A 27,507-nucleotide genomic window follows, 5' to 3' on the forward strand; every position below is an offset into this window, starting at 1 on the left:
TTGCACTGCGTCAAAATGCAACCAGGCAGCCTCACACCACAAATAAAATAGTGATTAGAAAACCTCTGACGATTAACCAGTCTAATAAATTTGAAATCACAATGCTCAGTTTTATTTGAATAACTTAATTTTTGTTTGTTAACTGTATAATTAAAAGCGTAATTAATGTACATGCACTTTCTTGTACTTAAAATTTTGCTCTTTGCGCTGCAGCGCTGTTTTGTTGGGGTTTGAAGGATAGGCGAAGTTGAGACTGCCGAAACTGATGTGTCCTGTCAGCTGATCAGGTTTGAGTTTCCCCTCCGTGCTGACCTGAGGTTTTCGGTCCAGATACTCAAAAACTTTCCCAGCAGCCCCCACTGAGTTCAGCATGTCACCAAAGATGTAGGTGAGTGTCTGAAAGATGGCGGTCAAAAAACTGATAACTTAATAACATGTTTTCATTTATAATGTCAAAGTGCAATATTGTGAATGGAAATATTTTTTCAAGAAATCGTACACTTAGAATGATGTTCGAAAGGCAAAATTTGTCTACAGACCTCCTCATGACATTAACGCTCTTTTTAAAAAAAAAAAAAAAAGCCTCAGAACATAACTGTATAATTAAAAGCGTAATTAATGTACATGCACTTTCTTGTACTTAAAATTTTGCTCTTTAGTTGTAATTTTATTGTGTACTTCAAATGTTGAAGGTGAGTGCCCTTTATCAATATGCAACCGAATGCTTGAGAAATGCAATCCAATTGAATCCTTCAGACATGGTTTTAATTAAATTTTAGCCGGAAGCAACTGATGTTACCGACTGTGATCCAAAATGTCTAAGAGCTATTGATCAATCTTTTATTTGGGACCCTTAGGACCCTTAAAGCAACCTTTGGTCACTCTGATCATGACTGAAAGTTTATGACATAAACTTTGTGCTGTCACAGCAAACTTTTATTCATTGTTACCAAAAAAACAAGGACATAAAAGGATAAGGACAGAAAAAATACTGTGGCCAAATGTCCATTATAAAAAAAAATAACTCATACATTTATACTGATTAATTTACAATACCTAATGCTGATTCTTTACTCAGCAGAATTGAGAACTCCAATTTTTTTTTAAATTCAGGAAAAAAAACAACATATAGGTCCATATTTTTTTCATTTTCAATATTTACACAAATATATTTACATAAACTTCAGCTTGTTCGCTCACATGTTTCTCTCACATGCAGCACAGCCGTACATTAAAGATACACCAAGCTCTAACATCAAATCAGTGAGAGTAGTTTCACTGTGGTGAGTTTTCCTCAGTGAAGAGCTTCTCTCTCAGCTTGTAGTAGCTCCCCTTCTTGTCCATAAGTTCCTGGTGGGTCCCTCGCTCCTGAACTCTGCCGTCCCCGATCACAACAATCTGATCTGCCCTCTCAATGGTCTTCAGCCTGTGAGCGATCACCAGCAGGGTCTGATTTGGACAACTAGCCAGGGCCTGCTGAATCTGTGTAGTCAGTGACAGAAATATTTATTTTTCAGTAGTTCTTTTTTTCATTAGAAACAGAGACAAAGAATGTCATAAGAAACATTTAAATACATGATTTAATATGTACACTGATATATTAAAGAATAAAAATTAAAACAAGGAATTACATAATTGCCCCAGACCTACGAGGCTCCAAAGTGGCTTCATTCAGTGACATATTGTTACATTAGTGCTAAATTTGGAGAGTTTAAATTAATAGAAATGGAAACACGAAGGATGCAACAAATTTAATTTCTTGCAGAAATGACATGATATGATGTCAGTGAGCGCATAGAGCATGCATGCAATACTAGTGACCAAGACGTCATTAAAAACATTATCAATTCTTCCTTATGAGAAGTTAGCCAATGTATTGCAAGTAGTATGTTAGATGAGTTAGTAAAAGAGTGGTCCCCCTTTAGTGTGTATTTTCATTATGATTGGTCAGCAATAACCTGTATTGGAATAGACTGAACTTAATATGCTCATTAACTTTTCATCTGTTTATTTCAATATCTTGCTGTAATCTTCTCCCCTTTTCGTGTATTTTTGTCATTAGTTAGGTATTCATTCACATTGTCACTCACTATTTAACTGATAATATAAAACTTGTCTGAAAAACAAAACTGGAGACTTCTTGCTCTAGTTTGCACATAAATAGACACTACATGTTAGAAGTTGCGACATACCTTATTTTCACTCTCAGCATCCAGAGAGCTGGTTATTTCATCCAGAATGAGGACCTGTGGCTGTCTGACCAGAGCTCGAGCTATGGCAATCCGCTGCCTCTCACTTTTGGATAACTGGCTGCCACCTTCGCCCACCTCTGACAAAAGTACAACATTGTCAAATAAAAACCGAGGTTCAAGGTGTGATGCAGAAAGAAATTAGGAAAACACATATACTTGTGGTGTGATGAGCACTAACTTTTCAAAATACCGCATGTGCATACTTGGCCTTTCTTATGCATAAATTGAATCTACATAATTGTTTTATAGAATAAATAATTAGGGTTTTTATTTATTTAAATCCATCATCAATCTTGCTGTACACATGACATTTTCTTTCCTCATTCACTCAACTTTCCACTAACATCCAAACAGGTTTCTACGGTACGTAGGCACAAATAGCACAAAGGGTGGTGGTTAAAGGACTTTACCTGTGTCATAGCCTTTTTCCAGCTGCTTGATAAAATCATGGGCGTTGGCTTTGCGTGCCGCTTCCTGGATCTCATCCAATGAGCATTCAGGGAGCCCATAGGCGACGTTGTATCTGATGGAGCCAGAGAAGAGCACAGGCTCCTGGCTCACCACTGCAATCTGTTAAACACACTCTCATCAGCTGAATGAATAACTCAAATCATTACCGCTTATTCTTATTCTTCTGTATTTTAAATTATAAAACTATTAAAAGAGACAAAAGACAGGAATTCCCTAAGACAGGAGGTCAAGACTGGTGCACATAGACTGATAATACAGTGGCGATTAATTACCTTCTTGTGGAGGAAATGGTGGTCATAGGATTTTAATGGCTCATTATCCAATAGGATTTCTCCACTTTGCTGCTCATATAATCGCTCCAACAGACTCACACAAGTGCTTTTCCCCTCCCCAGATGGACCCACTAGTGCTGTCATCTGACCTGACTTCAGCTCCAAAGAAAAGTCCTGAAATATGAAGACAACAGTGAACATTACTGTACACAAGGTTAGAAGTAAATATGAATACTTGTGAAGGAAGGGCTGCAAAAATAATAATTAATTTGCTTGTCACTTTCTACATTCATCTTGGTTTTTCCTCCTAAAATTTATTTTAAAATTATTAAAACTCAAGAATTTCTCCATTCAACCTGCAGGTCCGACCTTACCTGCAGCACTGTTTTGCTGGGGTTTGAAGGATAGGCGAAGTTGAGACTGCCGAAACTGATGTGTCCTGTCAGCTGATCAGGTTTAAGTTTCCCCTCCGTGCTGACCTGAGGTTTTCGGTCCAGATACTCAAAAACTTTCCCAGCAGCCCCCACTGAGTTCAGCATGTCACCAAAGATGTAGGTGAGTGTCTGAAAGATGGCGGTCAAAAAATTAATAACTTAATAACATGTTTTCATTTATAATGTCAAAGTTGCAGTATTCTGAATGGAAATATTTTTGCAAGAAATCATACACTTAGAATAATGTTCGAAAGGCAAAATTTGTCTGGTTGCTCAAAAGTTATAAACCACAGACCTCCTCATGACATTAAAGCTCATATTCCTCTTTAAAAAGCCTCAGAACTTTTTTCTATTAAAGTTCAACAATGAGTAACGTGTATCTGATTGCTTATTAAAACCATTCTGTGCTATACCCTGATGTTGTCTCCAAGGTTTGACTGATAGAGGATGAAGGACACCAGGTTGCCAGTGGTCATCTGTCCACTCTTGATGAACAGCCTGCCGTAATACAACATGAAGACCTGCATGCCCAAACCTGTCAACTACACACACACACAGAACAAATACCATAAGGTGATATGTAGTGATATGGTAATTATCACCTAATCTCAATAAATAAATAAATACATTTTACAAAAAAATAAAAAAAGTTCTCACCCTCCGTGCAAGCAGGTAAACAGCCCTGACAGTGTCCCGGCGGGTCTTGAGGTTGTGTGTTTCCATCAAGCAGTCATCATAGCGACGAGCTTCATGTTTTTCTGTGTTAAAACTCCGCACCGTGTGAATACCAGATACAACCTCATTTGCAACTTCATTTGTCAAAGCCATTGAGTCCTGCACTGCCAGGGACAGCCGCTGAGGAGGGAAAAACATTTTTTTTCATCTCAGTACTAAAATAAAATTTTGATTTTAACAATAGTGACAATTTTAATATGTAAGGTGATTAAACACACACAGAGGGGTGCAGCAAATGGTTCATTAGTAGGTTATCTCTCTGAGTGCTATTTGTAAAAATCTGCTAAAATATTCTAAATGACATATTTTTGGATCAGTTAAAATGCAAAGCACCTTGATAAGAAATATCATGTACATGCATATAAAAGTCTGTAAATCTCAATGTAATTCAACATTTCTTAACTTGCTCTTACCTGATAGTGCTTGTCATAGATGTTCTGAATGAGGCCAGTGATGGGCGTCTCCATCAATACGAGGAAAGTGAGCTTCCATGAAAGATTCATCATCAGGGAGATCATGCCCAGGGTCTTAATGAATGTCCTCAGTAGCACATTGACATTCAGACACACCGTTCTTCCCATCAAGTTGGTGTCTTTAGACAGCCTGGACGTGATTTCACCTACACAGAAAATAAATAGAAATCATCTTCTATCCTGTTGTGTTCTGTCATGTTTTGTCCTGCTCTATTCTGTCCTGTGTCTTTTATCTTGATCTGTCTTGGCCAATATGCCATGTCTGGCCTTGTCCTGCCCTGCACTGTCTCATACATACTTCTGCCAGGACGTTTTGTGTTGTGTTCAGTTTGTTTGTTTGACTGCCTGTTTGTCAGTAGGATTATGGAAACACTACTGCCCCAATGTTCACGGAGTTTGGTGGAAGGGTGTAGCATGAGCCAAGGAAGATCTTGTTGGGTGGATACACACTTTTACACTTTTAATTACATTGCAAGTTGGGATTTTGGCTTTGGTGGAGGTCTGCTCTCCCTTAGTGCCTCTGTTGTGTTTTATTCTGAATAGCACTATATTTATGTGTGTAATGTTGACCTGGCTTGTAATGTGCATTGATTCATGCAGTATATTTGTGCGTTACATTGTAAGAGCCTTACCTGTCTTTATGTTCTCAAAGAATTCAATTTCCTGTTTCGTCAAAGCCCCAAACAGCTTGACTTTCACTCTGCATGTGAAGCCATTGATGGCACAAAGTAACAGACCCCCCCTGCAGCCTGCACTCACAGAGCTGATCAACCAGTCAAAGAGAAAATCAGTTAGATTTTTCCAGCAATACAGATTTATGTTGGTGGTCATTATGGAAAGAAAACAATTGTACCATACCTTCCCAGGGAGTACAGGCCCATGAAGAGGAGTGCAGATATGAATTCATTGGGCTGATAGTGACTGCCGAGGATGTCAATGACTCTGCCAGTGTAGAAGGGAATGAACATCTCACCTGAGAAGAGACACAGGTATACGGAGGTGACCGCACACATATTTTTCTGTTGCTCTAAGCTCCCCTTTGGACATCTTTTTTAGGCACCATTTCTAAAGTTCTTGAGATTCCCCGACCAAGTACCAAAATGACCTTGTTGCATTTACTTCATTCATAGCCAAACAGTGTACATTGTTACAGTAGAAGAACCTTAACCTCTCAGGAACTACTTCTTGGTTAATGGACTTAATATCCTTTCTCCACTTACAATAAAAATTAAGCACGGTGTTGGTGATAAAAAAAAAAAATCATAAAATGTCAGAGTTCTGTTTTGCAACTAATATCTGTGTTATCTATGACATGCTTTGAAGTGTGTTTAATAAACTTATATATACATAAAAACACTAGATATTCAATACATGCAAGTAAAGCTAATAAATATAATCAAAATGATAGTTTTTTGTTGTTGTTTTTTAAATAAGAGTACGTCATCATCATCATCATCATCATCATCATCAGTTGTACTTACACAGAACAGCCAGCGTCAGGAACACGAGCCCTCCGAGCAGCAGCAGATAGTCGGGTTTATACAGGTGTAAGACTCTCATTAACAGCACTCTGGCTTTCTGCTTCTTCTCTTTACCGTTGGCCGCGTCGTCGGTGTCCGGGATGGTCATTTCCCAAAACAGTGCACCGGCCAGCGACGCACCGGCACACACCAGCCAGCAGCGCACATCCGCCAACAAGCCGTACTGGGTCCGTTCATGATAAAGCGCTTCGGTCCCGGTCTCAAACACCGCGGGCAGCAGACTGTGGGCCGTTATAAAACGAACCAACGACAGTTTGATGTCCCCGAGACTCAGCAGAGTCACAGCAGTTAGTGCTAAACAGCGCAGAGCCGCAGACACCCAGAGACGCGCAAGATGCCCAAACGCGCTCTGTGTCGCCACTAATGTCGATGCGTAAAACAAAGAAAGGTCGACGCAAATTGCTACACTCAAAGCAACGACTTTTTTGCTGATTGCTGATGCTGCATCGCCTGCCATTTTTTCACCAACAGCCGTCCTCGTGTGACCTGTTTCAGTGTATGCCCGGTGTTTGAATCTCATCCACTTTCAGTTTCGTTTTCTGGCAGCATTAGGGGTTTCCCTGAAATCCAACTGCAGAGCACAAAACTAAATTTGAAATAGGATAATTCAGGATGCTTAAATTGAGTGATTGCACATGTGAACAATTTGTAATCATCATCATCATCATCATCATCATCATCATCATCATCATCCCAACTACCCGAATACAAACTGCAGTTGTAGCATGAATTGTTAGTGGCTGAGACAGTATTTTTCCTTAAAGCATAAAACAGCTTGTCAAGGGACAGTTCATTGTATTAAAAAATGAGAGCGAGAACTAGAAAAGCAGGCAAAATTTTTCTACACATGGATTTTATTTTATATTTTACGTGACTGACATTAAAGCATGTGTGGGCACTATGCACTATAATAGTGTATATTCAGAATGCATGTAAATTAAAGCAGTATTTTAATTATGTCTGGTCTAAATCATACATGCTAGTGAGCAACCATCAACTAGGCATCTAAAAATGGTCTTCATAGAGGTATGAAAAGATCACTTTCAAGATTAGAAAAAAAATGGTGACATAATCCTGGGTGGTGCAGAAAAATTTACTTTCACTTTTTGGGTGAAATGTTTGTCAGACTGCATAATTCACACAGACAAGCTGCTGCTAATGTTTGAGAATGTGTGGGAATGTTTTAAGTAAGCCAAAAGGAATTTAAGAGATGCTGAAGCTTTTGTCAGATTTACTTTTATATGCTCTGCAACCAAGGCCCATTAAAACATAAATTGGTAGAACAACCATCAAATTGCAGCCTCCTTGACTGAATAATGAGCTTTACAACACGTTTAAGAAAAGGAAGTGGCCTCAGGTGACCCCGTGGTTGGAGAATAACACCACTTGATAGTGACAATTTTTGTGACTAACTTTGTATGATGTCCTGAACCTGGTCATAGGACTAAACAAACAACATGTTTACTATCATCCCTCTGGTGAAATAACCTTGTTAGAATTATAGTCTCAGTTTTTTTTTTTGTTTTTTTTTGGCAAACAAATGAATAAAGGTCACCTATACTGCAAGCTTCTTGTTTGTTATATCTTAAAGTATTCTACTGGTGATCGAAACACATCGTTTACTGTATCTGATGATCTAAAGACACTAGCAGCCTCAAAATTAAAGACAAAAAAAGATGACCTTATGTTATACTTGAAATAATTTTGTAAATCATATAGCAATGCATTTCCATAATTCAAATTATTATTTTTTTTTCAATATTTTTTTAGTTTACTAGCTGAATTAGTTGAACACAAAAATTGCATGCGTGTGATGGCTTTTGTGAGCTAAACAAAAACATAATTGTATCCTGCATTGCAGTTCTATCCTACAGTTGCTTGGCAAACTACAGATGAAAAAACTATATATGTATCACTGATCAAAGAAGGTGGGTAAGTCATTTCCCAGAATGACTTTCTCCTCTGTGCTGTGTTCATCTATGGTGACCATATAGGCCACGCCACCACTGGAGCCATCACGGTTCATAGCCAACGACAGAGCTACAAAGAGAGGAGACATTAAGAGGGGATGAGACAGACGAGGGGGGTTTTCACATGTAAAAATATTTTTCATAATATGAAATAATAGAATGATGGCTCTTCTCAGCAGTCAATAAGATGCAGCAAATGTCAGGTTTCTCTTTCACCATCCAACAAACAAAAAAGTTCTGTGGATAAAAAATAAACTTACTATTGGCAACAAACTGCTGGCACTCCTCCTTGCTCATGCCCTTGCGATACTCAGCGTCAACAAACCCATAAACATAGAAGCTGCCAGAGCCACCGACTGCAAAAGGTTGCCTTGTCAGGAGACCATTCAGGGTTGCAAACACCTGGGAGAGGTCAAAGGGCACAGGTACGGGGGGAAGCAAGACAGATCCAGATTCATTCTTTATTGGCCTCTAGAGAGGAAATTTGTTTTCACCGTATGTACAAATAAACTCCCAGAACGATTAACACACAAGACAAAACAGACCAGATCATCACAAAGCACAACACAAGTCTGTTACAATGTGCCCACACAGTTTACAGCAGTAATGGCTGAGGGCACAAAACTCCTTCCAAAGCGGGATTTTTCTGAATCTGTTGCCAGAGGGGAGGAGGATGGAGCATAGGTTGAGGGGGTGGCAGGGCTGTGTGCTATGATAAGTGCTCTGAGAGTGTTGGCAGTGTCAAAATGTGGGTTTCCATTAGTCCTCAAATCGCGCAAATTGAAATTGTGAACATAAATTATGGCTAATGGAAACACGGCAATTTTTTAAAAAACTCTTTTTTATGGTAAACATTTTTTATGCTTGCACTAGGTGGTATTTCAGGTAATTCCAAAAAGCCATATTTTGCAAAACTGCAATGGAAAAACTTTTTTTCTGCTTTTATAAGTGACATGATGCTATGGTTATGCACTTGTCAGTAGGAAGTGGCCCCTTTGGCATGATGCAGCAGGCGCTACTCGAGGTGTTATTGCATTGTATAACATTGCACAATCATTATTAACACTTATTCTACGTTATCTTTATTCTGTAAAAATGCTGTATGCAACATTCGGAACAAATCTATGATTCAAAATCTGAGTTGGGATTGCTTGCATAGGACTTTCAAAATGGAGGTGACTGAGGAGGCGGCGGGTAGCAGCAAATGGTGCTAACAGCATGAATAGTCGTAAGAATGGCAGCACTGCTGACAGGGAGGGGAGCTACAAGTCTACGATGCCGCTGCTCCATCACTGTGGGTCTTGATGGCATTATCAGTGGTAACTGTTGCATGAGCATAGTGCAGGGCAGCTGCAATTAGCTAGTCATTGGGACACACACACAGGAACTTACATGCACTAACATGCACACACAGCCGGCCGTGCTACCCCAACAAAAAACAGACGCTTGGATTACAACATACACACAGAGGGATGTGACTTTGTTCTCTGCACAGGATGCCAATTACTGCACTTTATCTTTACACAGCAAATGTTTTTTGCTGCTATATTAATGCTCTGAGTGTCATACACAGCTCCTTTAAGCTTGAATCTTTTCCCGTCATACCAGGACAAAGCACGTGTTTACTGACCTGTCCTCCGTCTCTTCTGTCCCAGCCGGCCACAATGAGATGTGCTGACAGCTCCTCCTTGTACTTGTATGAGATGTTTCTCACCAGAGTGGCAGCTGAGCAAACCTGGGGGTCCTCACCTATCTCAATACTGACAGAGGAAGACATAAAATAACTAACTGTAACAGGGCCTCAAATAAAAAGGGAGAAAATGCAGTGTGCATTGAGGTTTAGACTCTTGAACACTTTTGAAGGCCACTGCTACTGATATCTTTGTATGACAGGATTAGAAAGCGTCAAAAAGAGCATTTACACCTTTAAGGGGCACTATTATCTAAGAGATTATAGCCCATGCATATATAAAATGTGCAATGCTTAATTATTCACGCATTTTTTGTGGGTTGCTTATATGTGATTGGCATCAGGAAGCACCTCCAATCAGAGTTGGACTGTACCTTATCATTCTGTGATATCTGATAAAAGGGCAACAAGTCTGTTGGTCTTCTTTCAGTGTGTGTATTCACCTGTGGACATCGAGCTGGTAGTTGACTATCTCTGCGATGGTCTGAGCGTCAGCTGCAGAGCCTGACAGAGCACAGTAGATCTTGTCATGTAGGGGAGACAGCTTGTTCATCACCCTGTTCACCACAGATTCCCTGGATGGAACGATGAAGAGGAAAAGTGTGTGATTGTGGGCTGTTCATTCTGTGTATCTTCGCTTATTCATATTTATGCTTTTGTATTTATTTATATACTAAACATAAGCACATTTCTCTTAAACTCACAACTTTTTGCATTTCTGGTTCAATGCTAAATTGCATGGCATTGTTTTAGTACTTGTATTCTGTGCAATGACTGTGAAGTTTAAACTAATGTAAAAAAGGAAGAGATAGTGCATGTCAGTAAAGATGAAGAGATGCAAGTGTTTTTGGTCATAATGCCGGAAAATCCTAAGAATAAATGCGGTTTTGGTAGACCTAAAGATCGTATTTTGCAGGTGGCATTGGACACAGAGTGCGTGCAAACACAAGCGCGAGCACATACCCACGCGCTAACTTACCCTGCAGACACGCGGGAATCAGACCCCAGCACGACCCCTCCATCAAACTCTATGGCGATGATGGTCGTCTACAAGCAAAAGTTGAAGCATTAAATCGGCAATGGAAAAAAACATATTCCACACATCCGCATGTGACATTTAAGAGTCACATGGTTTCATCGCTGCGCACATTCACAGACTACAAAGTCTCTCAAAAAATACATATCTTATACTTACTCCGGTTTTCACCTCCTCAGACAACCACTCCGGTCCCGTTTCTTCCAACATGTTGCACAACTGTGGCTCCGGTAACGACAACGACAGTACGCGTCTGGCAGCGAGGTAAAGGTGACACCTGGCGAAAATCGATGCCTAATCGAGCAGTCTCCGGTTTTAAAAAGTTTTCTTGTTGTTGGAAACTCTTTCTCTTTACCTGTTCTCTGATTTACCAAATTATTTCTACACTCACACATCAGAGGGACTCCATGTTTTCCTGAATTAAATCGAAATTGAAAGTTAAGTTGTTCCTCCTCTGCAGTCATGACAATGAGCTGCAATCCCGCAGTTCAAACTGCGTTTTATTAAAATGTGCGCACATTTGAATTCAGTGAGGATTAACTGTTTATGTGCGCTACCAGCTTATTCCAATGTCACTGAGAAACACTAAAATAAATACAGTACAGTATGCACTGAAACAATTTAAGAACCATAAAATTATAACAGTTCAAGAACAATTAATTACTGAGACGTCACAAATAAAGGCAGTTATCATATTCAGACACGCTACAAAATGCCCCCCAATATATTGATTGAATCAATCAATCTATCTATCTATACATACATACATACATATAAACACAAGCACACACACACACACACAAATCATAAATACACTTTACAAATTGCCATTATTGTTACCAACTCACAAATTAAGGAAACTATTATATTGCTCTATAATGCTTTTATTGCTAATATTAATATGCTACACAATGCCCCCTAATATATTGTTTTTCTCTCTCTCATATAGTATACTGCACTTTAGTATTTGGTACCCAGGCAGAACACAGTTCACAGAGTACTCAACTGACACTAATGTCTTTCTTATGTTATGTTAATCAGAAAGCCAGCCTTAAGTCTGAGTAAAGTTTCAGTCATGTATGTTGCACTGCATGTGTGATCGACAGTAATAGCTTTCAAATAGTGCATATTCATACAGTTTACTGTGTAGCCATACTTGCTTATGTTAAATAAAACAAAGTAGGCCATGAGTTTTAAATTGTGATTTTTTTTTTCTTGTGAGTGACCCCTTCCTGCCCAGTGTTGACTTTGTAGCTCCTGCTTGTCACAAATCCATTACTATATTTTTAAGAGAATAACTACTAGAAAGAGGAAGAACAATGAGGTTTTGGATAAGCTTATTTCTATTTTACATATTTCCACACATAAAAAACACATTGCAATTTGGACACATTAAAAGGAAAAAAGAAACATTATTTTATAATGGAAATTATTATGTTTTATGAGTCATGGGTGAAATTTTGGAGTTTAGTACATATTTTCAATAAAATAGTGTGCCCTTTACCAAAATAACAAACACAAAAAGTTTTCACAAATTTACAATGTTTTCATTAGCAGGAAACCTATTTTTTAGATGTCTGACTTGTTCAAATGAGTGTGAATAACTAGTTGCATTACAGTCTTGCAGAGTAAATTAGTGATGAAATTGTGGCTAGAGGATTTCAAAGAAATACTCCATACTGGAAAATAAAAATCTAAATTTCCCTGGTGGTTCAAAGGATGTCACTCATCGTGGAACTTAGGCAGTTTGTCACCAGGTACAACCACATGCTCCACCCCAGTTTCTGTTATCACCACCAGGTTAGCCACACCTCCGCTGACGTTGTCTCTGCCCATGGCCAGAGCCAGAGCTGTGAGCACAGAGACAGAGGGGTGAGACAAAGGGAGGGCGGAGGACAAGGGAAGACAGACCGGAACAACAGGCAGGAGAAAACTAGGTCAAGTCAAATGAGGACAGACGGGCAGTTTGTAATATTTATACAGCTACTCACTACAAATGCAAAGTTGCCAACAAGCACTGAATAGATTTGTGATGAACTTCTTTAACCTTAATACCTTCCCTTTCTTGCAATCAGAAGGCTTCTTCTCATTTAAGAGGTACATGCAACACTGCAGATTCTTAGATATTGAATATGTAGAAAAATACACATCCACTGAGTCTGAATCTGAATCTTTATGTAACTAAATATTAACCCTTTAAACCCGGAGTGAAATGATTTGATTTCTTTCAAAAACATGGAGAGAGGTCAACAAGCAACTTAAGACATGGGCCAAAAATTAATAAAAAAAATAGTAACAAAAACATCAAAAACAACAACATGAAAATCACCCAAAAGTAATCAACAACAAAATCAGTAGTAAACAAAACAAAAACAAACACGAAAATGATCTAAAATAAGATTTCTTTTATATATTTTAGTATTTTTTTCTGTACCCTAATGTTAAATATAAATTATCATAAATATATTATAAATGTAAATAGTTATTCTTATCAAATTAAAGTATAAATATATATACACACGCACACAAATATATACAATTATTGTTATCAAATTTGAAATATTAATATATAACCATTAATACATATTTTTGGGGATATTTTTCCTTTTTTGATAATTTTCTAACGATTCTCCCATCTTTTACTATTTTCTTGCAATTTTTGGGATATTTCTTGCCCAGTTGGTTATCGCCATTTTTAACATGTTTTCAAAGGAAATCAAACCAATCTGCTTATGTTTTAAACAGTCAAAGAGCTTGTGAAAGACATTTCAATGCAGGAAAAGACAACTGATATCAATCCAGGTTTCAAGGGGTTAACCTAACTTCTTACTTCATGTTAAATTCACAAAGTCAGGTCACAAATGACACACAGAGCAAACTCCTCATCCCACAGAAGACTGCTAGATGTTGAAATAAAATCTTGTCTTAACTACTCTGCTTTTTTTTTTTTACATTGAGTAAAGATTTACCAAGCATCAATCATCCTCGTCTATTACAACCTTACTTCATATCCATATTTTTTAAAGGAATCATGACCTAGTCCCCCCATAACTCATTTTTAAATCATCACATGAACTTACTGACAAAACAAGCACACTAATTTAAATTTGGGTACATAAGCAAAAACAGCAGTACCATTAGTGGCAAACTGTAGACAGTCCTCTCGGCTCATGTTGGGTTTGTATTTGGCGTCAACGTAGCCGTAGATGTACGTGCTGCCTGAGCCACCGATGGTAATCGGCTGGCGGACTAACATCCCACCAAGAGACACCACGTACACCTGGACAAGGACGGAGAATATCAGTAATGCAGCTTAATGCTGTAAGGTGGATTTATCATCGTCATCATCATCATCATCATCATCATCATCATCATCATCATCATCATCATCATCATCATCATCATCGTCGTCACTGCTTCTCTGACATTTGACTGTCTTCACATCCACAGCCTACCTGTGGTCCTTTCTTCTTGTCCCAGCCCGCTGTGATGAAGCCGGCCTCCAGCTCTTCTCTGTTCTTGTAACACAGTTCTTTCAGCACAGATGCTGCTGCGATCACCAGAGGAGGGGCCTCCATCTGAACACTGCGGATTAGGATGGGGGGTTTTAATTTTAAGGATTGTCGGCACCACTCAGACCCAGCTCTCAGAACTTTACAGTTAGACAGTAAAAAGTAAAGCAGACTGCATCACTGAGCACCCTTCACACCGCCTTCACCACTTGTTTCAGTGAGTCCCCTCAGCCAAGTGTGTCAGAGTACCCCTGGCCAAAAGGAAAACTTACAAGAACTCTTTCATTCCCAACACAATACACCTTTTTAAGATAGTCATTGTGTTTTTAATGTAGCTCTGTAAACGTGCTTTTATTGATCTATAGAATTGCTGCGTACCTTTTTGTGATTTCACGTGAGTCTTATGGGTGTGAATGCTTTTTCATGTTGTTGGAGCCCCCTATCAAAGGCAATTTTTAGTCACTCTGTATTAGACAATTTTTTTTAAATCTTGAAATATTGTTCTGTTAAAAGTAGAAGAGACTTTGTACCTATGATGTGTTGTCTTGGATTCTGAAAATATTTTATATTGGTAAAGTCACAAGTGTTTACTTCATGAGTGTGAGACTGTTGGAGCACTTACAGAACATGTGTTAGTTTGCATGAAAATAACTGTGTGTGACTGTCCATGCCAGAGTTAAAGAGGAAAAAAGTAACCTGTGGGTTTAATAAAATATTACTCAAATGTGATGTGAAAATGTGATGAGCATGTTTTTTTCTGTGCACACTTTTGTAATTTTTGTGCCAGTGGATTCATATGAGTGTGTGCGGCACCTGTGGAAGGACAGGCGGAACTTTGCAGCCTTGGTGACGGCCTGAGCGTCTGCGAGTGAGCCGGCCATGCAGCAGAAGATCCGGTCATGAACCTGAATCACCTTGTTGATTGTCTTAGATGATACATATTCCCTAAAAAAAGAACAACAAAGAGAGGATGAGCAAGGCCATAATGTAGAGACCTCTCAGGTAGACATACATGGGCGGATTATGACACAGCGGACCCTTCAGCACAGATATGCAAAAGGCCCCACCACCTCTACTAATAGGAACAAAACACAGACCTTGAGGTGGTTTTGCATGGTGTTGTGGTCTTTTTGTGTGTCTTTGGGGTAACTTTGTGTCTATTTTGGTCATTTTGTGTCTCCATGATTGTTTTTGACCCTTTTTGTCGTTATTTTGTGTCTCTTTGCAGTTCATTTGCATCTTTTTGTGGTCATTCGGAGTCTCTTTCTGGTCAGTATGTGTTAATTTGTGTTACATTTTGCAGGTACAGGCCAGGGACTCAGCACCTTTGGCTCTTTCAATAATCCATGCATGACTACAACCAAACCTGAAGCAAGGAGAAAAGGTTTTGCAAACTCTAACTAGTTGTGCTATCATTAAGACAATAAAATCAATATAATATTGGAACAAGGTCGCACACATGCTTCCAAATCAATAATGTAGTTATTGACTATTCACAGGAAAATAAAAGACAACCCTCTCGCACAGGTTAAAATTTCTGCACAGGTGCGATGAATATTCAAATTCTGAACTTACTTGTTGCCAACAGTGAATGTTTCTGTGGTGGAAACAAGTATTCAAGTTCTTCACATAAAAGTAGTGTTATATGTCCAGCATTAAATATTACATTACTATGAGAATGTAATAATGTAATGTAATGTATGTGATATATCATATATTTGGATTATTGCTCTCGTTGCTTCAGTTTGTAAGCAGCATTTTACTTTACCTTGCATTGCATATCTTAAACACATTGTTTTTTAATTTTGTATAAAAAAGAATTAATGCACTGTATTTTTTTTCACTGTCAAACACTGTGTTCGACACATGAGCAGAGTTTTGCTTCTGTTTATCAGCTTAAATTCACAGATTTTATTCAGCAGTCCCTCTTGTGTATGGATGTGTTGCACTATAAAAGCAACTTCAGAGTACTGTCACAACATCCTCACCCTCCAATAGATGCCCGGGAATCTGAACCAATTACGACCCCTCCATCAAAAGTGGCAGCCAGGATGGTGGTCTGAGGGAGGAGGACAAAGTGAGTTTATGAGTTTTCATTCTCCAGCATTTAAGTATTAGTCATGCGACAGAAGACAAACATCAAACTGGTCATACAGCATCACGGACATGCCTCATTTCTTATGGCTTAGAGTCAATACAGGAGCCTGAGCGAGGCTGTGCATTCTGGGATTTTGAGTTCTGTAGATAAGGGGGTTTTATGAGGAAATTAACTGGAAATGAAAGTGCAGGCTATACAGTCTTTACTTTTTTAAATAAACGTGAATATTAAACTCATAAAAGCAAAAAACAGTGACAATTAAACACGTAAAATGTCCGGTCGATGTAACTCCACTTCGTCTTAGCTCAATATTCAGGTAATGCATCACCTGTTCGTCCGCGGAATCATTTATCGGTCACTTGTGTGCGTAAACGGCTTTGGACCTGCTTCAGCAAAGACACAAGCGAACCAGTCCGGATTTACTCACCCCTGTGCTGACTCCTTTGACTCGTGAGTCCGTGTGGTGTTTCTCCATTATCCCTCCAAAATCGAAAGAGAAGAGGGAGAAGTGACGCTAAGAACAGCGACCTCAGGCGCATTCAGACGCGCAGAGGAGCCGAAGTCAGATCCAGGATGGCGCTATCAAATGTCCTCGAAACTCCTGCAGCTGGGTTTAATTTCGACAACGCAGCAAGGTACGACTTTCTTTTTGTGTCTTCTAGACGCAAACTGTATCTCTACATAACAAAAATACGTTAAACTGTCGTGTACACTGCGCTTTGACCCGGATCAAAAGTGAAAGTAACTTTTTCATGCTCCTTTTTCAGTTAAATCAATGAAATGATATAATGTTGATGTGTTCAATGACAGTTTTTCTATCTTTAACATATATATTCATAAGTTGACATCCCTATCACCCCCTTCCCCTCTCTCTGTCCCTCTAGAAATGCTGCATTAGAGGGTATTTTTGATGGAGGACAGACACCTAAACCGATGAAAACAGGCACCACGATAGCAGGAGTGGTGTTCAAGGCGAGTATAGAGCTGTATAAATGCACTGATTAAAATATTAATGAACCAACACAGTGACTGTGGTCCTTGAACCACAAATTGGATTCCTTAAATTGTTTTTCAGAGTATATCAGATAAATGTAAACCCTCCCTCAGTGCATCACTAAGAAGGAAAAGTTTTTACAAAGTTCCTGTATGCACCTGCATTGCCACAGTGCATTGTGCAACTTTGATTTTCAAATGCAATTAATATCCACTGCACACATTTTCATATAGGAGCTGCACAGTTTATCCACAGTCATCTACTACTGGTGAGAAGGCACCAGACCTATTGAGATTTTAATGCTAACCAAGGTTCAAGGTTTCTTTAGTTGCACCCTAGGGTAAATTTGTTGCACAGACAGGAAATTTAGCAATAAAACATTGCAACAATATGGATTTAAAATACATTAAAACAAATTCACACAACTACAACCAGAGTTATAGTGTATATATAGTATGATGGAGTATGAGAATCAAGCACTTTCTCTAGAGCTTTGCTGTAAAGCATGTCAAGATGCATGTTAGGCACAAATATATCATTTGCATTATGAACTTAGCAGTTACCAGCATCCCTTTTCACCTGTGTTGGTGCAGGATGGGGTGGTGCTGGGAGCAGACACAAGAGCCACCTCGGATGATGTGGTGGCCGACAAGATGTGTGCTAAGATCCACTACATTGCTCCAAATATATAGTAAGTCTCATACAAGGACACTGAAACCAAGAGCAAATACTCCCAATATTATCAGCAAATTACGAGCATTGCAGTTTCTCCTGTTTTGCAGTGAAGTGATTATTAATTTTGGGGCGCTGTGCATTTAACCACAAACTGCCCTCTTAAATTGTGATATCCTACATATCTGAGAATTCACCACAGTGATATTATTTTAAGAACAATTAGTAAACAGTCCTAACATGACGTCTTATTAAAAATCTACTAAAGAGAGGCTTGCATATTTACATTAACACATTACGAATGACAAATTGCCCAGGATGCAAATTGTGGTTGCACAGTTTTCTGGAGTACTGAGACTACTGTGATAGAATAAATTAGTCGCTCTTTTATTTTTTTGATTGATTTCAGCAATTTTTGTAGCCAAATAGCAGTAAGAGTTAATTTTTCTTATTTTCTCAGATGTCCTTTTTTTTTTTTTTTTTACAATCTTTCTATTTCCCCTCTTTCTCTCCTTAGCTGTTGTGGAGCAGGTACAGCGGCAGATACAGAAAAGACCACAGAGCTGCTCTCCTCCAACCTCACCATCTTCTCCCTGAACAGCGGCAGGAATCCTCGTGTCATCATGGCTGTTAACATTTTACAGGATATGTTGTACAGGTTAGTGCTGCACATCTAAAGGTGTGTTAATGTGTTCAACATTTGTTAAACTCACAGTTGTTGTTTTTTTTATGTGGATTTCATCATGCTTTTTAATTTTTGCTGTCTGTGGCCCTTCAGGTATCACGGTCAAATTGGTGCCAATCTTATACTGGGAGGAGTTGATTGCACTGGGAGCCACCTGTACTCAGTGGGTCCATATGGCAGTGTAAATAAAGTGCCCTATCTTGTAATGGGTATGTGACGTAATCAGACTATTCTGGAAGCACCGACAACAAATGTTTCTCGCTTTTTTGTTGTTGTTGTTGTTGTTTTGGAGATTTTTTTGCTAATGGACTTTTTGTGACGCACTTTTCTGTGTCTGTTCAATTGTGCTATTACTAATACTAATCAGGCTATCCATCTGATTTTGTGCTTTATGTTGCAAATTTGTCATTTAGTACATAAAAAAGCTTTCAAAGATTGATTAACTATCAATACCAGATCATACATAAAGCCGTTCTATTTCGGTGTCAAAGATTCTATATTTTACTGATATAAATTACATTATACATGATCATTTGCTTCAGTTATACAATTTTTTTTCACGCCTCATACAGTCTGTTTTATCTGACTTGACTTTGTGTGCACGCAGGATCTGGTGCTCTGGCTGCTCTTGGGATTCTCGAGGACGGGTTCAAACCTGACCTGGAGGTAAGCCACGGCACACTTTATTGTCCGAGTAGGGGAAATTTGTCTTGGACTCAGTGCTGCGAAGATACACTTGTGAAGATACACAAAATCAATAATCCAACCATGACATTAAAAACACAGCAGCCAACAAAAACAAAACTAGATATGCAACTGCACATAGTGCCAGTTACACTTCATCAAATTTTGCACACATTGCATATGACACCCATTGCACTCACCCAGTAATAAAAACACCATGAGACTATGTAACACACAATTTCTCAGGCAGCATTGTTTAAAATGCTGACTAAGATGTAACGTTTTAACTGCAACATTCTGGCAACGTTTTTGGAGACCTTGAGAGGTGACAGGCCATATAATGTTCTTTCATAAAAACGTCCCCACAATGTTACATGAGACAAAAAGGACATTTTTCAGAATATGTTATTGAGGCCTGAGATTACCGATCACCTTATATGAAAATGTAATGTAATGTGAAACCTTAACCAAAAAAAAAAAACATATTTATAATTTTTTTAATGTTTATAGAGAAATTTAAGAAGAACATTCTGGGAACTAATGGAAAACTTGCCGTTAAAAACATTACTAAAGTATTGCACGTTATCATAATGTTTTTTATAGTCAAACATTGCTATTGGTTGAGTGTACTGATGGTTTTAAAAGGTTTTTAATTTTCTGTCCTTACAGCCGTATCCAAAACACACCTTCCAAACCACAATAACAACTGAAAACACACAAAATACGTAGACTCGGCTCTCAAATTTGTGAAACATAACCATAAACCATGTAAACATGTAAACACAAGCTAATCACATATTTACATGAGTGAAACTGCACATCAGCACCAGTGACGTAAACGTTACCGATGCGTCAGCAGCTATTTTTAGCATGAACGCTGCGACAGCGAAACACCTTAGTTTTTACTAATTAACCACAATGTCAGTTAAAAACACGAACACACAAACAAAGAAAACATATTAAACCACAACATACCTTGTTCCCATTCCAGCCTGGCGTTTAATTTCAGCAAGAAACAGTTTAACACTTCAGTAAAAACATTTCGGCACTTCCCTCCATTTTCCTCAAACGTTTGTGTCGTAATAACCTGTTTCCGCCCAGACGGCTTCAAAATAAAAGCTCCGAAAGATCATATAGGGAATGGGACTTTCAAAATAAGTGAATTTTAATTACCTTGTTTACAAAAATGCTTTATCTATAAAGGGTCATTTACAGAGATGTTTGTGATTTCCTCTCTCACCATTATTTCCCTAATTTCTCATAACTCTCCCAGCTGGAGAAGGCAAAGGAGTTGGTGCGTGTTGCCATTCACGCTGGCATCATGAATGACCTCGGCTCGGGCAACAACATCGACATCTGTGTCATCACCAGGCAAGGAGTGGACTACATCAGACCCTGCCAGGTGTCAGAGTACAAAGACAACAGGTAAAAATATAACTTTATTCAAGATCTGCTCTCTGGACAGATTCTAAAAGAAGAGACTCCACATTTGTGACATTAAAATATCTATTCATCTCTTCCTCTACTCTAGGAAAATGAAATACAAATATCGTCCAGGCACGACACCAGTTCTGACGGAGAAAGTAGTCCCTTTAAAGCTGGAGATTGTCCAGGAGACCGTGCAGCAGATGGATACAGCCTGAGCGCTGTCACACAACATAACAACACCATATTCAGTAGTAAAAGTCTTTCATTTAACTACATTTTTATTCATTTGTTTTTAAATATAAGTGAAACATTTCAGACATTTGATCAACACTGTCATGGTTTCAGCTGTGCTGCTATGCTTCACTGGGATGTGGAATAATTCAGAGATGCTGCTGGAGTTACTGCAGTACTACAGTAAGCAGAGAAACTGCTACAAGGTCATAATAAGAACATTGTGATATGTTTTTACAATATAAATCAGAATTAAAAATCATTGAATAAAATTGTATTTGACCCCTGTTGCCTATTTTTTATGTTTTTTTAAGATATATATTTTGTACTTTTCATTTACTTAACATAAAGACAACACATACAACATATAGTACAGAGGAGATGTTCACAATAAATTCACATACTTATATTTTTGTCTTTTCATGTCTGTCCCCAACACTACGAAGTACCTATTCAATGGTAATACCATTTCCCATGAAGCACTCACTAACTTAGCATTTAACTCCCACCTTGCCATTCACAGTCTAAGGCGAAGAGTACAAAAAAATTACAAGTATGACAAAACACCGATAATAATAATAAAATATAAACCAAAAAAAAAAATCTCTCTTTCTCTCTCTCTCTCTCTCTCTCTCTTTCTCTTTATATGTGTGTGTGTGTGTGTGAGTGTTTTAATATCCCTTTTAGGGTGCTGTATGTTATGGTAATTTAAGTCAAACTGCATCATCAACATGCCATTACCCTTGTTGCATTAGAACAGGTTTTTTTTCTGTTTTTTGTTTTTAATTATATGAAATTATTTGACCTCGGTTGGCTTCTCCAAACCTGAATGCTGCATTTCCGTTTAGAGACTGATGATGAGGCTAAAAAAGCGCGCTCCTATTGGTTCCTATTGACTCTACCCGTCTTTTTTTAATTTAGGCTGAATATCTTAGGTCTTAGGTTTTTGATCTATGATTATATTTTAAAATAACAAAACAGGATTGCTTAAATATATTTACTATTCATTTCACACAGTGTTGTGTAGTTGACTAATTTTGCATGTTACTTTGAGAGGACACGACTACATTAAAGTAGTTTTAAACTCTTTCACTTTCGAATTCTTCATTGCGTATGAGGAAATTATCATTGACGCTTTGTCCGTCGCCTTCGTCATTTTGGAAAATTTAACACCTAAACTGCAGAATATAATTAAATTATAGTTTATCCACTTTAATGCACAATGGCTCTTTTCGATGTAGCTGGTTTTAAGCCTTATGCTGAGCTCCGCGGGCAGATCCTCCCAGCAGGACAGACGCATCTCGTCGACCGAACCAATCACTATGACTTCGGGACCAAAACTCAAGAATTTGCTGTTCCTCGGGGTGTCGACGTGAGTATCATTTCACCAAAGTTTGGTTAGAAAGTAATACACCGAACCTTATCCGGTAATTCTGCCTCAAGCTTGAAGCATCCGACGCGGTGTGGCTCAGGTTATTTTACGCGTCTGTGGTTTTCAGTGCGTGGTGCAGGTTTGCGTCTTATGAAATGTCATATTATGCATTTATCGTAACTATCACGAGTTACTGTCAGTGAGAATTAGGTTATGATAGATATTTCACTCTCGTGTTCTCTTACACACGCACACACGCGCTCTCTCTTTCACACACACACACACACACACACACAGTGCCATTACGCATCATGCGCCCCAGTGAGATCCCTCCTTTGATTTCATTTTAGCCCTCCGGGTTTCTTAAGTCCTGCAACCGTGACGGAGGCGTGTGTATAGACCTGAACCATGGTACGACCACCCTGGCCTTCAAGTTCAGACATGGAGTCATCGTGGCTGTGGACTCCAGAGCCTCAGCTGGCCGTTACCTAGGTAATGAAAAATACGGAAAACGTATTTCTTTTTGTTAAAAGAGATGAAACTGCATGAAAAGTTGATTAAAATGTGAGACAACATGCCGTTTCACATAGTCTGACAGCCTTTTAACTTTTGCAAAGAAAAGGAAGGACATTGGTGTGGTATTGGCCCACCAACATACTGGAAATTGTATAAAGTGATTATCATCAACTCAAGGAAAAACAGTCTCAAAGAGATGTGGAATTCTGAAGCGTAAAATTGAGGAACCATGAACTAAAATGGTCACAAAAAGTAAATAAGGAAACAGGTGTAACCAAAATGCTGCCACACAAGGCTAATTCATGCTTAAACCTGAAATACTGGTCACTAAATGTTTTCTTTTCCCAAATTTGTCATGGCTCTGCAGCATCCAATGATGTCAACAAGGTCATAGAGATCAACCCGTACCTGCTGGGCACCATGTCGGGCAGCGCTGCCGACTGCCAGTACTGGGAGAGACTACTGGCCAAAGAATGCAGGTCCGTCATGCAGTATTTTGAATATTGGTCCAATTTGTCATTTAATGTTTTAAATATCTTTGGGTTTGATGGCTCATACAGCTTGTATGCTATTTGAAATCAGCTGCACTGCAACGTGACTGGTTGGTGAAGACAAACCATCATGAGGTCACAAGTTCAGGCCAACCTTGACCACTTGTATGAGTGATTGATTTGTCAATTGATTTTCTTCTGTATGTATTGATATTTGTTTATTATTTTTTGGTCCAGGCTTTACAGGCTGAGAAACAACCACAGGATCTCTGTAGCTGCTGCCTCCAAGCTGCTGTCAAACATGATGCTGGGGTACAGAGGCATGGGGCTCTCCATGGGGAGCATGATCTGTGGATGGGACAAAGAGGTAAGCTCTGTGTGTGTTTACAATCTGCAGTAAAATATTGTTATCTTTTTTTAACTTCCCATGAGGCAGATTTTTAAAAATAATAACTCATTTATTTATATTTACATGGCCATATTAATTGCAAAAACTATTAAAATATAGTCACCACTGTGATGACAAATAAACATTTATTTATTAGGGCACCAGATCAGATTTTCACAAAACTATTAATGTGGCCAAAAGCGCTCATGATAATGTTTTTATGGGGAAATCTATGCATTTTTTAAAAAAAAATCTGTCAGTCAAATTATTTCATCCTAAACTTTGTTTATAAGGCATTTTTTCTATTTTTTTATTTTTATTTTTTGCAAATAATTGCACCAAGTACAAGTGTAGGGATGAGGAGAGAGTCGGTAATCATAACTGCAAAAGCACACAAAAAGAGCAATTACACTTGTTGGAAAGAGAAAAGGCGAATAGATGGCGTTGGGGGAGTGCGACAAAGCAAATAATGGATTGAAGCTAAAATTATTTAAGAAGTGCTGGATTATTTACACAATAAATCATGTGATATAATGTGATATTGATATTCTGTTTTTAAATATCCCAATAACTGTGAATTTGTCAGTAATTGTATTTTTGTATAATTTTGTATAATTGTCCCACACCTAAATCAATTTAAAATAAAAGGCTGCATTTAGAGGGAAAAAAATCTATATAAAGCAACCAATTAACAAATAGTGATCAAAACAGGAAAGAGAGTACAGACTGTAAAAATGTTATTTGGTTTACAATGTATCACATCTGGAAAAAACGCATAAAACAATGTATTTAAATATTGACTATTTTTCAATTTGACACATAAAAGGTACCATATTCTGAAACCACCAGCTGACATATGTCTCAAAATTCATGCATTAAAATTTAATTTCTTTAAGAGTCAGATACAATCCTGAAAACATTAGAACTTACAAATGTACACTGTAGAAATGGAGCAGCCCATTACATTTGAAAACATCCCCCAAAAAGATAGCAGTAATGTTACTTTTGCTACATCAGTATGTAGAAGTACTGTTGTATCCTTTTAGGTGTGTATATAAAATAATATTTTTTTCTGCCATAATATTTTTTTCATTAAATGAGTAACTCCATCCTCTCCAGGGCCCTGGTCTGTACTATGTGGATGATAATGGGACGCGTCTGTCTGGCCGCATGTTCTCTACCGGCTGTGGTAACAGTTACGCCTACGGCGTGGTGGACAGCGGTTACCGGGACGACATGACGGTGGAGGAGGCGTATGATCTGGGCCTTCGGGGCATTGCTCATGCCACACACAGAGACGCTTACTCTGGAGGGTTTGTCAACAGTAAGTATACTGTGAGAACGCTTCTGAATTACTATTTTTTAATTTTGCATTTTAAGGGGTGTTTTGCAGATCTTATACCAGTTTTGCATCATAAAATTATGGGTAGTGTGTTTAAATGAACTTTGGTAAACTGTCCTACATATTTGCCAGCATCCAGATCGTTCTGCTCATTTGAATTTTGGGCTGTTGCTCAAACTACAGAATGTAGTTCCTCTTTTTGGGATACCCAACACTACCACGGACACAAAGAGTAAAGAATCAGGTAAAGAGACATCAGCCCCTCTCTCTCATACCAGAGGTGCGGGCTTGCAGCTTGACTTGGACTATACCACTAATAACGTCTGTTGCACTACGAAACAAACACAGCAAAAACACTGAATCTCCACATTAAACTAAAACCGCAACCTGGTTCGCACACATCCAAGGAGATTTGTTGCATATTGTTCCCCGTCTTTGTTTCTCTCCTCATTTTCTGTCATATCTCACATCAAAGAAAAACATAACATGCAAAAAAAATATTTTTAGCAAAGCATAAATGCTGTAAAGTCAGGAAATGTATGAAGCTGTGGTCTGTAAGCACTTGATAAGGGTAATTTGTCATTTTTGTCCCAATGTGTAAATTTGTGAGAATACTATAACAATAACTTTATTTATATAGCACCTTTAAAAACAGTTGTTTACAAACTGCTTTAACAGGCAAAGCAACTCAGGGAATAATAAAAATAAACATTATCAAACATGCCAAACAGAGAGAAGTCTAGAGCAGTCAAACAAAAAGGCCTACACAAAATGCGTATACAAAAGGTCACAAGAATAAAGCAAATAAAAGGAGTAAAAGTAATAAAACAAGCAGATCACAAAAAGGCAGTTCAAGTACTAAATGAAAATTTTTTTTAGAAAATACAAGAATAAATGCAATAAAAGATGATAAAAAATAATTTCAGAAGTAATATACCAATATAACATCACATTGGTAGGGATAAAACAAAGATTAGATGATAAAAACATGTGAATAGGAGACAGATGAACAAGTAAATAAAGTAAGACAGTGAAAAGATAGTAAGAACAGGACATAAGAAGGATAGAGTACAGATAAATAAAGTAAGAGCAGCAAAATGAATAGAGGAGATAGAAGAGAAAAGGAAAAAAGAGTAAATAAATAAAGGTGACATTACATAAAAGCAAGTCTATGCATGTATATGTGTGCTCAACTCTGTTATTTTGTGTGTTTATCTAGTGTACCACATGCGGGAGGACGGCTGGATAAAGGTGTGTAAGGAAGACGTCTCAGAGTTGATCCACCGCTACAGAAAGGGAATGTTCTGAGTTTGACCCCAAAAACCCACATTTACACTCTGAATAGTGTCCAGCAATATCTGTCTGTCCTTAATGATGTCATGTTTTTGACAACCATGTCAATTTATTTTCTCCAAAAATATCTTGACTTCTGATTTTGAAAATAAATGACCCTACTTTGTCTTACAGCAGAGTGTGGATTTCTTATTCTACATATGGACCTAAATTTTTCTGTCAAACTTTAGGACTGTTTGGTTATTGTTCCTTATATTTGTAATTGAAGTACTCTTTATGTCGACACTTACATGGTTCAGTGTAGTATTTTGGGTTTTTTTATAATAAGACATCCTGTTAAATAATCTTACCAATATAACACACAGCCCCAAATAAAGACATTTTGTCGAACTCACTGCTCTGTCCCGTGATGATTAACTTGAACTGATGTATCATGTGATTTATGATAAAAGGTACCAGGTACAAAATTCACCAAAATCAGCATGTCCCGAAAAAATTAGAAGAATTCTATTTATTCACTATGTTGCCATGATGGCAATGTGTTCACATCTGTTTATTTATCACATCCATGTTGCATCCATTAAACATTTTAAATACATTATCTGATCGCTACAGAATTAGTTTTTAATATCATTAGATGTCCGGTGAAATGTGATCACAAACCTGCACAAGCTTTTCCAGATCTTTCAACTAAACCGGTTAGATTTCTAAATCTGTCATTGGTGTTACAGTATCCTACTGTAATATATCCATACCAACAAGAAACTGGCTTTTATCACTTGGTGTAAATAGTACATTTTATTTTTAAGTGTGTTTTATTTCATAACTCATAGTTTAAAGTAATATACGTAGGTAGGTAATGCAACACAAAACATAATTTTTGTGTTACTGCTGTGATGTCATCTGTTTCTATGCAGAAGTCGGCCA

At 38.1% G+C, this 27,507-nt stretch overlaps 5 protein-coding genes across 5 annotated transcripts; 2 read left to right on the forward strand and 3 right to left on the reverse strand.

Moving 5' to 3' along the window:
• Positions 1 to 914: 914 nt before the first annotated feature.
• tap2a (transporter associated with antigen processing, subunit type a) lies at positions 915 to 6,663 on the reverse strand. The gene is made up of 11 exons (XM_042506860.2): positions 6,119 to 6,663; positions 5,496 to 5,610; positions 5,270 to 5,400; positions 4,578 to 4,783; positions 4,087 to 4,284; positions 3,843 to 3,971; positions 3,370 to 3,558; positions 2,996 to 3,169; positions 2,663 to 2,822; positions 2,193 to 2,329; positions 915 to 1,482 (listed from the first exon to the last, which is right to left on the reverse strand). Exons 1-11 carry the CDS (start codon positions 6,633 to 6,635, stop codon positions 1,276 to 1,278), a joined length of 2,163 nt encoding a protein of 720 aa, XP_042362794.2. The 5' UTR covers positions 6,636 to 6,663; the 3' UTR covers positions 915 to 1,275.
• A 351-nt stretch (positions 6,664 to 7,014) lies between these two features.
• Positions 7,015 to 11,339, reverse strand: psmb9a (proteasome 20S subunit beta 9a). Its single transcript, XM_088090884.1, has 6 exons — positions 11,034 to 11,339; positions 10,818 to 10,885; positions 10,282 to 10,413; positions 9,779 to 9,908; positions 8,409 to 8,550; positions 7,015 to 8,218 (listed from the first exon to the last, which is right to left on the reverse strand). The coding sequence occupies exons 1-6, from the start codon at positions 11,082 to 11,084 to the stop codon at positions 8,091 to 8,093; spliced, it is 651 nt and encodes a 216-aa protein (XP_087947010.1). The 5' UTR covers positions 11,085 to 11,339; the 3' UTR covers positions 7,015 to 8,090.
• Positions 11,340 to 12,266: 927 nt separating this feature from the next.
• On the reverse strand, positions 12,267 to 17,051 carry psmb12 (proteasome 20S subunit beta 12). Its single transcript, XM_042507221.2, has 6 exons — positions 16,912 to 17,051; positions 16,375 to 16,445; positions 15,200 to 15,331; positions 14,330 to 14,459; positions 14,010 to 14,154; positions 12,267 to 12,724 (listed from the first exon to the last, which is right to left on the reverse strand). Exons 1-6 carry the CDS (start codon positions 16,957 to 16,959, stop codon positions 12,597 to 12,599), a joined length of 654 nt encoding a protein of 217 aa, XP_042363155.2. The 5' UTR covers positions 16,960 to 17,051; the 3' UTR covers positions 12,267 to 12,596.
• psmb13a (proteasome 20S subunit beta 13a) lies at positions 16,986 to 21,468 on the forward strand. Its single transcript, XM_042507219.2, has 8 exons — positions 16,986 to 17,119; positions 17,369 to 17,456; positions 18,072 to 18,169; positions 18,668 to 18,808; positions 18,929 to 19,044; positions 19,443 to 19,501; positions 20,793 to 20,944; positions 21,051 to 21,468. The coding sequence occupies exons 1-8, from the start codon at positions 17,058 to 17,060 to the stop codon at positions 21,160 to 21,162; spliced, it is 828 nt and encodes a 275-aa protein (XP_042363153.2). The 5' UTR covers positions 16,986 to 17,057; the 3' UTR covers positions 21,163 to 21,468.
• Positions 21,469 to 22,092: 624 nt separating this feature from the next.
• psmb8a (proteasome 20S subunit beta 8A) lies at positions 22,093 to 26,974 on the forward strand. Its single transcript, XM_088090883.1, has 6 exons — positions 22,093 to 22,550; positions 22,901 to 23,042; positions 23,434 to 23,545; positions 23,795 to 23,924; positions 25,065 to 25,269; positions 26,507 to 26,974. The coding sequence occupies exons 1-6, from the start codon at positions 22,401 to 22,403 to the stop codon at positions 26,593 to 26,595; spliced, it is 828 nt and encodes a 275-aa protein (XP_087947009.1). The 5' UTR covers positions 22,093 to 22,400; the 3' UTR covers positions 26,596 to 26,974.
• Positions 26,975 to 27,507: the final 533 nt, after the last annotated feature.

This window comes from Plectropomus leopardus, chromosome 17 (genome assembly GCF_026936395.1).
Source record: "Plectropomus leopardus strain MGB_pleo_1.0 chromosome 17, ASM2693639v1, whole genome shotgun sequence".
In the NCBI taxonomy this organism is placed as follows: Eukaryota; Metazoa; Chordata; class Actinopteri; order Perciformes; family Serranidae; genus Plectropomus; species Plectropomus leopardus.

Bases quoted from the DNA above. Each gene is read 5' to 3' on its own strand.
- tap2a (XM_042506860.2), bottom strand. From the start codon at position 6,635: ATGGCAGGCGATGCAGCATCAGCAATCAGCAAAAAAGTCGTTGCTTTG. The intron at 2,823-2,995 runs GTAATTAATCGC...TGTGTTTAACAG, and splicing joins ACCATTTCCTCCACAAGAAG to ATTGCAGTGGTGAGCCAGGA. The intron at 1,483-2,192 runs GTATGTCGCAAC...CTGACTACACAG, and splicing joins ATGCTGAGAGTGAAAATAAG to ATTCAGCAGGCCCTGGCTAG.
- psmb9a (XM_088090884.1), bottom strand. From the start codon at position 11,084: ATGTTGGAAGAAACGGGACCGGAGTGGTTGTCTGAGGAGGTGAAAACC. The intron at 10,886-11,033 runs GTAAGTATAAGA...TTTTGCTTGTAG, and splicing joins CTGAGGAGGTGAAAACCGGA to ACGACCATCATCGCCATAGA. The intron at 10,414-10,817 runs GTAAGTTAGCGC...CGTTCCATCCAG, and splicing joins GATTCCCGCGTGTCTGCAGG to GGAATCTGTGGTGAACAGGG.
- psmb12 (XM_042507221.2), bottom strand. From the start codon at position 16,959: ATGGAGAAACACCACACGGACTCACGAGTCAAAGGAGTCAGCACAGGG. The intron at 15,332-16,374 runs GTGAGGATGTTG...TTCTTTTTTTAG, and splicing joins TCCCGGGCATCTATTGGAGG to GGAATATGTATCATCTAAGA. The intron at 12,725-14,009 runs GTACTGCTGTTT...CTGTGCTCACAG, and splicing joins TCTACAGTTTGCCACTAATG to CTCTGGCTCTGGCCATGGGC.
- psmb13a (XM_042507219.2), top strand. From the start codon at position 17,058: ATGGCGCTATCAAATGTCCTCGAAACTCCTGCAGCTGGGTTTAATTTC. The intron at 17,457-18,071 runs GCGAGTATAGAG...GTGTTGGTGCAG, and splicing joins TAGCAGGAGTGGTGTTCAAG to GATGGGGTGGTGCTGGGAGC. The intron at 19,502-20,792 runs GTAAGCCACGGC...TAACTCTCCCAG, and splicing joins GGTTCAAACCTGACCTGGAG to CTGGAGAAGGCAAAGGAGTT.
- psmb8a (XM_088090883.1), top strand. From the start codon at position 22,401: ATGGCTCTTTTCGATGTAGCTGGTTTTAAGCCTTATGCTGAGCTCCGC. The intron at 22,551-22,900 runs GTGAGTATCATT...ATTTCATTTTAG, and splicing joins CTGTTCCTCGGGGTGTCGAC to CCCTCCGGGTTTCTTAAGTC. The intron at 23,925-25,064 runs GTAAGCTCTGTG...CATCCTCTCCAG, and splicing joins TCTGTGGATGGGACAAAGAG to GGCCCTGGTCTGTACTATGT.